This window comes from Neophocaena asiaeorientalis, unplaced genomic scaffold (genome assembly GCF_003031525.2).
Source record: "Neophocaena asiaeorientalis asiaeorientalis breed wild unplaced genomic scaffold, Neophocaena_asiaeorientalis_V1.1 scaffold230, whole genome shotgun sequence".
Taxonomy (NCBI): domain Eukaryota; kingdom Metazoa; phylum Chordata; class Mammalia; order Artiodactyla; family Phocoenidae; genus Neophocaena; species Neophocaena asiaeorientalis.
In genome coordinates, this window is record NW_020175186.1 from 2657603 (window position 1) to 2669811 (window position 12209).

Below are 12209 nucleotides of genomic sequence, written 5' to 3' on the forward strand. Positions count from 1 at the left end.
AATCTACAAGCCGATTCTAAAATTCTAATGGAAGATGAAAGAACAAGAATGATGAAGACAATTCTGAAGAAGAAAATGGGAGAGGGACTTGGCTTTTTCAGAAACAAAGGCTTATTATAAGGTTATAGGAATCTTATAATGTCATATTGATGCAAGAATTGGCACAAGCACCAATAGAACAGAATGGAGAAGCCAGAAGGATACCCTTCCATTACATGTGGCAACTTGGAAACTTGAAGTGGCATTCCCGATCAATGGGGAAAAGACATATTCATTGATAAATGGTTAGGAAAATCAGTTATTTAAATATTTCATATATATATTAATTGATGTAATTGATTTTTGTGTATGGTGACAGGAAAAGCTTTAAATATGTATTTGCACACCATATGCACAAAATTTACAAATACAGTTGATTTAAAAGCTAAATGTTAAAGCAAAACTTTGCAAGTTTTAGAAGACAATGTAGGAGCATATCTTCATGTTCTTCGAGAAAAATTTCTTAAGCTTAAAAAATAATCTTTAAAGGAAATATTGATAAGTTTAATATGTAGAATAAAAAGATCTCATCACAGATGATCTTGACAACAAGATCAGTTGACAAAGACATAGTATCCATTAAAGAAATGCTATAAATCGATAAGGAATATTCTTATAACTCAATAAAAATTCTGGCAAAAGATATGAAAAGGCAGTTCCCCAAAGCGGAAACGTGAATAGCCAATGAATGTACTAAAAGGATTGCCATTTCAGTAGCTATCTTGGAAATGCAAATTAAAACCATTAGTAGATACAATTTCTTAGCCATCAGCCTGACAAAAATGAAAAGAAAAAAAAAAAAAAAGCAAAAAACCTGACAATGCTAAGTGTGAGGGAGACAGTTGGGAACAGGACACATACTCATTGTAGTGGAAACTTGCATTGGTAGAATACTAAGGAGAACAATTAGGGAGATTTTGTATAAAGTTGAAGATGTGTGTACCTTATGATACAGGAACCCAACTTACAGGTATAAACACTGAAGAAACTCCTTTCTATGTTTCTTCATTGAAGAAACTCATGTACCCAAGAAGATATGTACAGACATTATCACAGGAACAATTTCTTTCTTTTGTAATTTCAAAAATTTGGGAAAAAACTATCACTGGGAGAAGGTTTAAATTATGGTAAATATTAAAATCATAGCACTTGAATAAAAAGAATTGCAAACATAATGTTGAATGAAAAAGCAGGAGAACATTATGGTATTAAATCATTTGTATGTGTAAAAATCAAAACAATCCAATTTATTGCTTATTTATACATTCACATGTAAAAAGGTAAATGCATGGGAATGATAAGCACTAAATTCAGACTAGTTTAACTTCTAAGAGGAATAAATGGGGATTTTATTAGAGATGGGTACCCAGAAGTCTTCAACTATAGTGGTAACATTTTATTTAAGGTGGGTGGGAAATTCACAGGTATTTGCTGTAGTTTGGTTTCAACCCTTTTGTACATCATAAATATTTGAAATTAAAAATCATGACTAATTTTTCAGGGTGATAATTCACATATGTATGTGTATAAATATGTACATATATCCATATCCATACAGGTGATTTTTCTCATGTCCTGTGATTTTCCACGTGTCCAAGAATCATCAGAAATTTGTCTCTCTGTTCCAAACTGGCTCTCACTCATGCTATTTCTTGTTTTGTAGCTAGTTACCCACTGGTGAAGCTACACTTTTCTTAGGGGTCTTACGTCTGTAGTGAAGGGCAACAACTGGTCCCCAGTCATGGAAAGACATCAGAATCAGATGGGAAGAGTTTACAATTCAAATTTCTATGCCTACCTAGACCCACTTGTTGAGAATCTGAACTGTAGTGTTTGATTTATATATTTTTAAAAGGCCTCTCTCACTGGTTTTGATCTGTAGATTTGAAGGCTCAAATTTGAGTGCACTGACGTAGGTGATGTGTGTTGATGGTCTAGATTAGTGTTTCACCTTGGTCTCTATAAAGATCTCACAAAACATAAGATATAGCCAATAATTAGCTTCTGCTTTAGTGTCTTTAGATTAGTGTCTCTCCAGCTTTAGACTGCATCTGAATCTCTAGGAGGGATTGTTAGAACACAGGTAGCTGGATGTCAATAAACAGTGGAGTAGGCAGCTCCAAGTTTCTTTACTTCCACAGAAACATCAAAAAGCAAGCAGAAGTTGTTAGAACCAACTTTGTCAGAATTTTGGCAAACATTAAATGTTTGTAGCAACCAAGTTAATTTTGAATCAAGAAAAAGGCAACATCAAAATAGCAGGAAAGCTTTATGGCATTTTTACTTGCCCTCGCCCCACACGAGCTACAGCTCAGCGGCAGTCTTGAAGATGTCAGCCCATGTTTCCAGTGTGGGAAAATGGTCCCTGGCTCTAGAGGGGGCAGAGCAAATCTTATCTACAAATTATTTTGTATGTTCTGTCTGGGACTATCTGAAGGACTGATGCAAGGCACTTACCTCTATTTCACCTAACTCGGAATTCTCCCAGGCCAAAAAAATTGGTGGACATTTCTTGAAAATATTGCAAAGCTACCAAACAATCTGGGGCAAAAGCTTACAGTTGACACACACTAGACAATCTAGAGATAGGAGGAAGAGCTGAGGAGAGAGATTCTTTGGGCAGTTTAAGGCATTCAAAAGCAATCATGTATATGGGGAATTTAGAGAGATATATGCATGCCCAGAGCAAGATTCATGATCAGAAAAGACCTGAGAATACCGTAAGCATTCACTTTGGGCTGATCCCTAGGATCAGTGCAGGCATGGCTAAGCGTTAAATGAGGGCTCCAGCATATAGCATGCTCTCCCCCAGCTTTCCCCCTCTCCCAGCTCCTGACATTCAAGGAAATCTTGGTCTAAAAACTTTCTGAACACAAGATCCAGAACAGAGATTTTAGTGGCCAGACATAATAAGGAATACAGTCTCTATAAAAATAGAGGGCTTCCCTGGTGGCACAGTGGTTGAGAGTCTGCCTGCCAATGCAGGGGACACGGGTTCGTGCCCCGGTCCAGGAAGATCCCACATGCTGCGGAGCGGCTGGGACCGTGAGCCATGGCCACTGAGCCTGCGTACTGCAAAAAAAAAAAAAAAAAAAAAAAAAAGCCCCCATGATTGGTTTAAGGCTCTGCTGTTGCTACCTTCAAGTTTTCAATAAGTTTTGAACAAGGGACTCTGCACATTAGGTAGCTGATCCTGAATAGTTTATAGGGGGGCTTACTTGTTTCTTATTGGTCACATTAATTTACCAGGGTCAGAACTGTGTCTGTTTTATTCAGCAAGTGCTTCAAATAGTATCAGGTGCACAGTTGGCAGATGATGTACTCTTAACATGAATGAATAAATGCACTAGCTATGAATCTGCCTTATTTGTAAAGTGCAAAGATGTCTCTCATAAAGGTAATGCAGATTGTATAAGAATATATATATTAAAAGCACCCAGCACTTAGTAGGTTTACAGCATGCATTCCTTCTCCCTCCTTCTTATGTATTTAATGCTCCGTATACGCTTAACTCTATACTGTAGTAAAGACAGACACTTTTGATGCCTTTTAGGGACTTCTGTTTTAGTTGGGAGCTTGTGATTAAGACAGGGAGAATAGTTTGTCCTGTTTTCTATTCCAGCTTGATGACTGTATGATTCTCTGTAGATATAAGGAATCCTTGCTTAAGAGCCCAAATACCTGATACAGGCAGAAAACACAACGGGTGTTTACAGACTTGGACAATCATTTTCCTGCGGAGGTGGGTTGTGGGGATGAGGAAGAGAGTACCAACAATTATTAACTGCTGTCTACGTTCTAGACCTAGTCTGGCTGTACATATATTATCTTAGTTAATTATGTGTCACCTTCAGAGAATCCTAATAAAGTAGTTATTATAATTGTCCCTCTGTATCCTGTTTCCAACACCCCTGTGGATACCAAAATCCATGGAAGCTCAAGTCCCTTATATAAAATCCATGTATGCTGTGAACTGTGCATCTGTGGTTACAAAGGGCCAACTGTGTTATCCCTACTGTGTAAATCAGGCAATGGGGCTCAGAAAGATTAAGCAACTTGCCAGTCTCACGTAGTTTGCAAGTGATGGAAATAGGATTGAAGCTTAGAACTTTCTTTTTCAATATTTTTGCTTATTCAGTCAACAAATATCTTTTAGGGGCTTGCTTGCTATGTACTAGTCACTGTGTTAGATGGTGGAGTATTTCACTTAGGTATGCCATGTCCTGTGGAGGAGACAGACCTGTCTTTTTCCAGGGCTCTAGCCCAAAGAAACAGGTGGTCCCAGTGAGAAGCACCAAAAGGAGGTGGCAGTTCCACACACCACATCTCCCTAGGGAGCATTGTGATTCTCCTTGTTCCCCTATAGGAGTAGCTCCATCCAATAAGCTCTTTAGAAGGAAACCTTTCAAAACTCATCTCCCTATATACTAGCCCATGTTTCATTCCATCCTTTGGTGAGATGAGATGGCTGGGGTAGGGGGAATGTATCACTGTCTCATTACAGAAATTATCTTGATCAATGCTGCAGAAATCTCCCTGTAAAAGAGGCAGTCACTTCTCCGATGACTTCTCAGGCTTTTAATATATACCTGGTAGAAGCTGCCTCCTGGGTCCAAGAACCACACCTGCCTTTTGGCTCCAGAACTAAATAATGCTTATGTTGTGTTTTCAGGTTAAAACTGTAGTGTTCTCTATTTTAAGTATGCATACATCATTTCATAGGCAAAGTAAAAGCAAAAGCTCACTTGTCAAACCTAATTTCTGGGTCCTGGTGCATCGTTAGGAATAGTGCAATGAAGGTGCTGCTGATAAAAGAGCAGAGGGTGGAATCACTTGCTTGTTGCTTGGCTCGTAAGCCTCTGGCTTTAGTTACTTCCTATCAGAGACACAGAACACAGGCTGGGAATTTCTTTGCTTCAAAACAGCATTCATTTGAGAAAATAGTTGGCCAGTAGTGATAGGCTTATCTGAATCTTCTGATTGTCATAGGTTTTCATTATCAAGGTGGCTGCTTACCACTCAATTTCCCTTTGATGCATTCTAAAATGATTATGCTGTCATTATTCCAGAGGGTAAGCCTAGGTGAATCACAGTGTTTCAGAGGTTTGGGTGTTCTGACAGTTTCTAAATAGTTGAGATCTCGTGGAGAATTCCCATCTCAAAGCCCTTCACAGAGGACAAGCCTTTCTGTCTCTGTCTCTCGCTATTTTTCTGTCTGGTGAACTTGGGTCTGAAACTGTTCCCTTACCTGGACTTCACTGTCTCCTTAACAGCTGAGCTGTCACTGGGAAGTGAAATTACTTTTTTTTTTTTTTTTTAATGCCACAGCTGTTGTTTTTTTTTTTACCTCAGCTGGTTCCCATAATTCCACAGATGGTAAACATATGTTTATAGGCACATAGAAAAAGAAGCTATATTGGATTCCTCCCATCTCTAATTCTCACTTTTCCTTTCATGCAGAAAGTCAAAGTCACAGAACTGGGGAATCTTACATATTTGTAGATTAATATTTCTGTGCATTAAGGCTTTGGAAACAGCAGGACAGCTAATGATATGCTAATGAACTGACAGTTTGTATTGATCATAATGAAAGTCGACAAGTGTCTTTCTTGGCTTTTATGCAAGCTGGAATATTTTATTAACTGTCTTCAGGGCAGAAATACATAATTGGCTGCATTGTGAAAATCCTCCTTGTCGGTTTCCCAAGTCTTACTTTTTGCTAGCCTGCTGCCAAGGCTTGGGTCCTTGCCAGTTTATAAACAGAACACATCCTCATCCATATATTTACATGCCTTCCAGGAACTCTCCCCACCTCCTTTTCCTTTCCCTTTTAAAGCAATTTGTTTCAGTGTTTTAGCATACAAAAAAATGGAAGCATTTTCTTCAATGTAAACAGAGATCTGCAGGGAAATAAGAGCGTTAAAAAAAAGAATTAGCATTTGTTTGGCGGCAAAGCTGCTTTCATTTGTATCAGAAAGCTCCAAGTGTTCGTAGGGTTTGCCTAATAGTTATTCCATACAGAAGAGGATAATAATGGCTTAATTTTTCTAATCTTTTTATTGCATCTTCCTATATTTCTTACTATGAAATGAGTAAATGTTCTTGGAACCACGGAAATAATGGGCATCAGTGCCCCAGACAAAAAACCCATAATGTATAACCTGCCTGGTACAAATTTAGTTTTCAGTGCCTGGTGAGCTGAGTGCAGGGGGAAGTAGAAGGTGGCAACAGGTGGATGTCACAAAGAGGAAAAAATATCTGTTTTTCTTCTTTCCATCGTACTGATAGTAAAAGCTTATTAATTTGGGTTCTGCCCCTTAGGGAATTTTTTAGATCCTCAGAGGGGCTGAGATTTAGCATTGCACTAACAACAAGAAAATGGATTGTTTAGCAAATTAATAGTGCAAATAAGATTGCAGGGGAGAATGTTAGGCTACCTAAAAGGACCTCAGTTTTCCAGCATTGAAAAACTGTTTCAGCAAGCTGTTAGTATCTAATGCAAATAATTCATTATGGCTGGGTGAATACTATCTTTCCATGAAGGCAGTTAAGATAGAACCTCACTTTGATAACAGGACTTCCTTGTAGCACCATTTTGTGCTACAAAGCCCACATAACTGTGAGACTTTCTCAAATGATATATTTTACTTACACTGTGTTGCAGTGGCCCAGCCCTCATCTGGAGTTAGTAGACCTGTAGTTGATGGCCTAAGATTAAGGTGTCCTTTAGGAAAGCTAATTAAAGTATCAGAGCTTTAGATTTTTCATAGGTCAAATGACCAGGTAATCTGGTCCTAGATCAGTAGTTTTCATCGGGCATCTCAAAATCACCTCAGAACCACTGTCAAAATTTCATACATGACTGTGCTCCCTCACCCTCCTCTAAAATTCTGATATGTTCCCCTAGTTTAACAACTAGCATTCTACATGATTTTCACAGACTCTTAACAGCTGTGAAAATTATAGTTCAATATTGCGTCAGGGAGGAAGAAATTTTCCTCTACCCTTCTAGGTTCTTCTGACAAGTCTAAGAATTCAATTGACATGAGACCAATGAACAGAAACTCAAAACAAATTTTAATAACATGTACACATGGCAGAGACCCAGGAAAACTGAGTAGCTTACCAAAATAGCTGAAACCCTCACCTTAAATACTGTCTTCAGCTAAAGACAACAACAGAGAGTGTGGTGGTAGGTCTTTGGGACTCAAGGGGAGGTAGGCAATTCACACGGAGATGGCAAAGCAAATGTTCAGTAAATAAATGTTTGCTGGGCCATGCAGAGACGATGGGATGCAGAGCGCACGCTGATCTCTAAGTTGCCCCACCACACCTAGTTCATATTCCTTGCAGATATTTCTGATGACAGTTCTATTCTGGGAACAGGCCCTCTATCTAAATTCTTTTAGGCAGTTAGGGGGAAGGTCAGAGTTTCTTCCTGAGTCTTTTGGGTCTTGATTGTTTTCAGGTCTAAATAATCTGCATGCCAGTGAGACATTTTGAGTGGCAAATTTTGCTCTCTTACAATTATATAATTTATAGTTTTTAGGAATTTGATGCAGGTTAGGTATTGATTGTACCTACTTCGCGAAATATGCTATGATAGGAATGGCAGGGAAAGCTGAGGTGGAAACCTATGATTTTTGCTTTCATAGTTTTTATAATTTAGTGATTTGGTTAGTTGCCATTCAGTTCCAAATCGGTAAGATTTTATTCTGTTCATGTACTGGATGCAGGTGCTACTTTCACCACTCTGAACTTGTAAGGAGTAAACACTCTTGCTCCAGAAAATCCAAGTGATTGACAACAGGGCAGGGTTTTTCAAAGTGGGGCCCCTTGACCTTTCATGGGAATCCTTTGGGACGGCTTTTTAAAAATGATGATTCCTGGGCCCACTCCAACCCTCCTGAAACAGAGTCCAGGGTTGATCCAGGAATCTGAATGTTAAACAAATACTCAGTGTGATTCTTAAGAAACTGGCAGTTTGAGAAATACTGCTGTGGTGAATGGTACAAATGAGGTCCACTAGTTATATAGGCCCAGCCAGAGTTTTTCTTTTTTTTTTTCAGTTAAGTGTAGATACATTTAAAGTTAAATGAAGAGAAATAATAGAAATTCTGTCTCTTTATCCCTTATTTCATCTTTTCTGGGGAGAAGTTGCTGTGCTCTAAGGTACATTTTCATCTATAGAAATCCTCCCAGATGATTTTTCTGGGAGAAATAAGGCTGATCGAGCTTCTTTGTTGTTTGTTGCTTTATACTTTATAAAACTCCGTTTTCTAAAGAAAACTACAGGCTCAGCAAATGCTTCTTTTATTGACAAATGTCCGGGCACTAAGTACAGTTGGCCCTCTGTCTGCAGGTTCCACATCCGCAGAATCAACCAATGTCAGTCTACGGTTGGTTGACTCCATGAATGCTGAACCTGTGTGTGCAGAGGGCCTACCGTGCTATGCCCTTTTATATAAAAGACTTGAGCATCCGCGGATTTTGGTATCTGTGGTGGGTGGGTGGTGGAGCGGGAAGGGAGGGTCCCAGAACCACCACCTTCCAGCTACTGAGGGATGACTCTAGTTCATGTGACAATTCAGTGCCAGACCTTTTGGTTCTTGTCATGGGGAGGTACTGGGATATATACACAGGTATGTATTTATAGGTTCACATACATACACTCACACTTCTTTGGGTTACAGTTGGTATTTGTACAGTACATTGCCACCCTTCATTTAATCCAGCATGGAATTACGTCCGTTCAAATACATTAGCATTCCCATCTTGATTCATTTGGCAAGAACATGTCTTTATGCCAGTATGTGGGCTGACCCTCATGACCTCTTTTTCAGAAAAAACATCAAGTGCCTTGAGTTTTTGTGTTGATAGCGATTGAGAAGCTGTCAGTTCTTATTTCCATGTTTGTTCGAGTCAACATCATTGATCTTCACCTAATGATCTGTGTAACACACACGCGTGTGCCGGAGATTAAAAGTGGAAAGACAGAGGAGGGAGGCAGGTGGAAGAAAGGTGTGGGAGAGGCAATTAGTAGTTTATAAAGTGACAAAATCAGTCATTAAGAAAACAAAAGGAATACTGCCATGTATAATATATGTTGCTACAGGATAAGTGGATGGGAAATCCTTTTCAAATGGACTTTTTTTTTTTTTTTTTTTTTTTTTTTTTTTTTATCTCACCGCTGTGGCCTCTCCCATTGCGGAGCACAGGCTCCGGACGCGCAGGCTCAGCGGCCATGGCTTACGGGCCCAGCCGCTCCGCGGCATGTGGGATCTTCCCGGACCGGGGCACGAACCCATGTCCCCTGCATTGGCAGGCGGACTCTCAACCACTGCGCCACCACGGAAGCCCTCAAATGGACTTTTTATTTGTTTTGGCAAAGATAATACCATTACAAATATAGACCAGGTTTCTGAGGGCCCTTTCCGTGGCTAATAAAAATAAGAATGATTTAGGCTCTTCTAACTGGCAGGTATTAGATAGACCTCATCCTTTCCTGGTATGTGTGCTTTTGCCACTTTGGCATCAGGGAGGGTGACCACCTGTCCCGGTTTGCCTTGGAATCTCTCGGTTTTAGCACTGAAATCTCTAGATCCCAGGCAAACCTGAATAGTTGGTCACTATAACTTCATCCATATTCAGCCTCATTAGACAGATATTTTCTGATGTGTATTTAGTTCTCTCTGACGGGCTGTTCTTTGAGGGAAATCTATCGCCTTGTCTGCTGTGGACTGATTTTTTCTTTTATCTTGAAAGTTAGCAAAAGCACAGAGATCTAAACTGTGACACTTTCAGTTTGGACGCCTGTTTCACTGACCCAGCACTTGAGTGCTAGAAGCTTCTGTAGCTTTTGCATACAGCACTTCTTTTTCCAGATGAAGCAGCTGAAGCTCAGAGAGGGTGGTTGTCTTATTAAGTCCAGCCAGTTAGCTACAAATGGATCCAGACCTTAAACCTTGGGCCCCTGACTGCCAATCCCATGCTTTTCTCAAATTCCTCACATGTGCTTGAAAGGCACCCCGGCCTCTCAGAGGAGTTAATTTGCTTCGAAAAACTGAGCAACTTTGTGCCAGGAAGAAGCTGATTGACTTAGACTGTGCTCCATTAATTGCTCCCTGTAATTCCCCAGCAAGAGATGACAAATTCGTTTTGAAGAGCTGTGGCAGGCACCTCCTTCCCATGGTGAGGCTGTCTCTTCTCGTAATCACGGACACTGCATCATCCTCGAAGAGGAAGAGGTTAATCAAAGTATCTAATTCGGAGGAAGAGGCCTTGTGACCCTGTTATTTCTATTAATATTTCCAGTTAATACTTTATCTTGGAATAATAAGCAGAGACAGCATTTGCTGACTACCTTCTGCTGTTTAGAAGATGAGCACATAAATGTTAAATGTTGCTTCCTCTGAAAGACTCACCACACTATCATAAGCCTATATTTTATTTATAGAGTAAGCTCAGTATTCTGAACCAGCTTCTACATGTTCCATCTGTTCTGTAATATCTCTTCCATCAAATCAGGAAAAAATACCCTAAAAACGGAATCTTGAAACTCAATGTGAAAAATCCAAAAGCAAAGTCAATATTTTCATTGCGAGATGGCGGCCCCAAACACTTTGTTAAATTAGGGCTGTTCTTCCAGACTAAGTTGCAGAATTAAAAGACCACCTTTTATCCACAGTGATGTGTGGAGCAAATCTTAAGACTCACCAGCAAAGACTCATGTTACTCAAGTAGCTGAGAGCAGGGTTCTTAAGGAGTCTTCCCCATGTCTAATTTTATTTCCTAGACTAATGAATCAGTAGAGCACTTTAGTCTAATATGTTCCTATTGTAGCTTTTTCCCACTTAAAAAAATCCTGTAAATCAGCAGTATTTAATGTTCCAAGATGACTAGGGCATTGAGGAGAATTTTTATTGCATCAATGTCTTTATAGTTGGACGGTTTGAGAACGTTGACTGATGGATCCTTAGTTCTGTGATATCATTAGCATAAACCAGTGGTAAGTAATTGTAGCTTTCTCAAGATGAATGGATATTTTGAGACTTTTTAGAAGAGGATGGTTTGGAGTAGGTCAGTGTGCACTAAGGCCAACTCACCTTCTGAACATGGCTATCAGTCTTGCTAAAAAAAAGAAAAGAAAACTTCCCTGCAAAGAGCATGTGACAGGGGCCATTTGAACTGGTAACTGTAATACTGATTGCCACCTCTCTCTTCTGTTATCAAGGGGATTATCCAAGATGGGAAAATCATCTTTATGCCGAATGGATACTTAACACAGTGTCCGAACCTGAATCGCAGTAAGTAGCAACTTAAAGCATTTCTGAATTATTAATATCATATAGCTTGTTGATAATATCAGAGAAGCACTTCAGGAAGGATACAAACTGTTTACATTGTTGACTTATGAGGTGGTGGGGTTAGTGAGAGATTTTATGTATGCTAAAATACTTCTGTGTCTTAGGATTTTTAAAAAGCTTACGTATTACTTGTAGAATTAACATCTGAAGGTAAGAAGAGATTATATGAGCCGTTTTGGGTCTGTAGGTTAATATAGAAAGTTATGTTTCATATAATTATATAAATATACGTTTATAAACTATTTTTTAAACTTCTTGACTTGGATATATATGAGTGTACTTTTGCTGCTTCTGTGATAATTCACAATTCTTTAGTCCCAATAAAAATGAGAGTTTATTTTAATTTTAAAATGTTTTCAAGGTAAAAACATACTGTCCTTTTCAGTTAGTCCTTGTTCCTTTCTTTTTGCTTATCAATGAAAGGAAAAGATCTAGATCTGAAATTCTCTGTGAATTCACTCCAATTTTGAAGTCACACTTAACCAGAAAAGCGAAAACACTTTTATATAGCTAAACAACTACTGTTTAAAATATATATATATTTTCTGTTAACACAGTAACAACATTTATTTTATCTTTTCTTTATTGAGCTTGTCCAACTTGCAGTGATTTCTTAAGCCTGGTGCAAGGAATAATGGATTTACAAGAGCTTTTGGCCAAGATGACTGCAAAAGTAGGTATCTAAATTTCACTCGTGCTGTTTCATTTCTTTGTCCATCCTATCTGGAGTTTAGAGTGATATGCTATAATGGAAACATTTTTGTTTCCATCGCAGATGTGTTGGCATCTGCGATATGTTGCTAT

General features: G+C 38.9%; 1 protein-coding gene across 3 annotated transcripts in view; it reads left to right on the plus strand.

The window, feature by feature from the left end:
- Window positions 1–12209, plus strand: part of NELL1 (neural EGFL like 1) — an 844123-nt gene that overhangs the window by 173837 nt on the left and 658077 nt on the right. For all 3 annotated transcript variants that reach the window (XM_024764657.1, XM_024764658.1, XM_024764659.1), the window contains 2 exons: window positions 11273–11345; window positions 11996–12078. In XM_024764657.1, the coding sequence (XP_024620425.1) occupies window positions 11273–11345; window positions 11996–12078 (156 nt within the window). The remainder of the gene's footprint in view (window positions 1–11272; window positions 11346–11995; window positions 12079–12209) is intronic.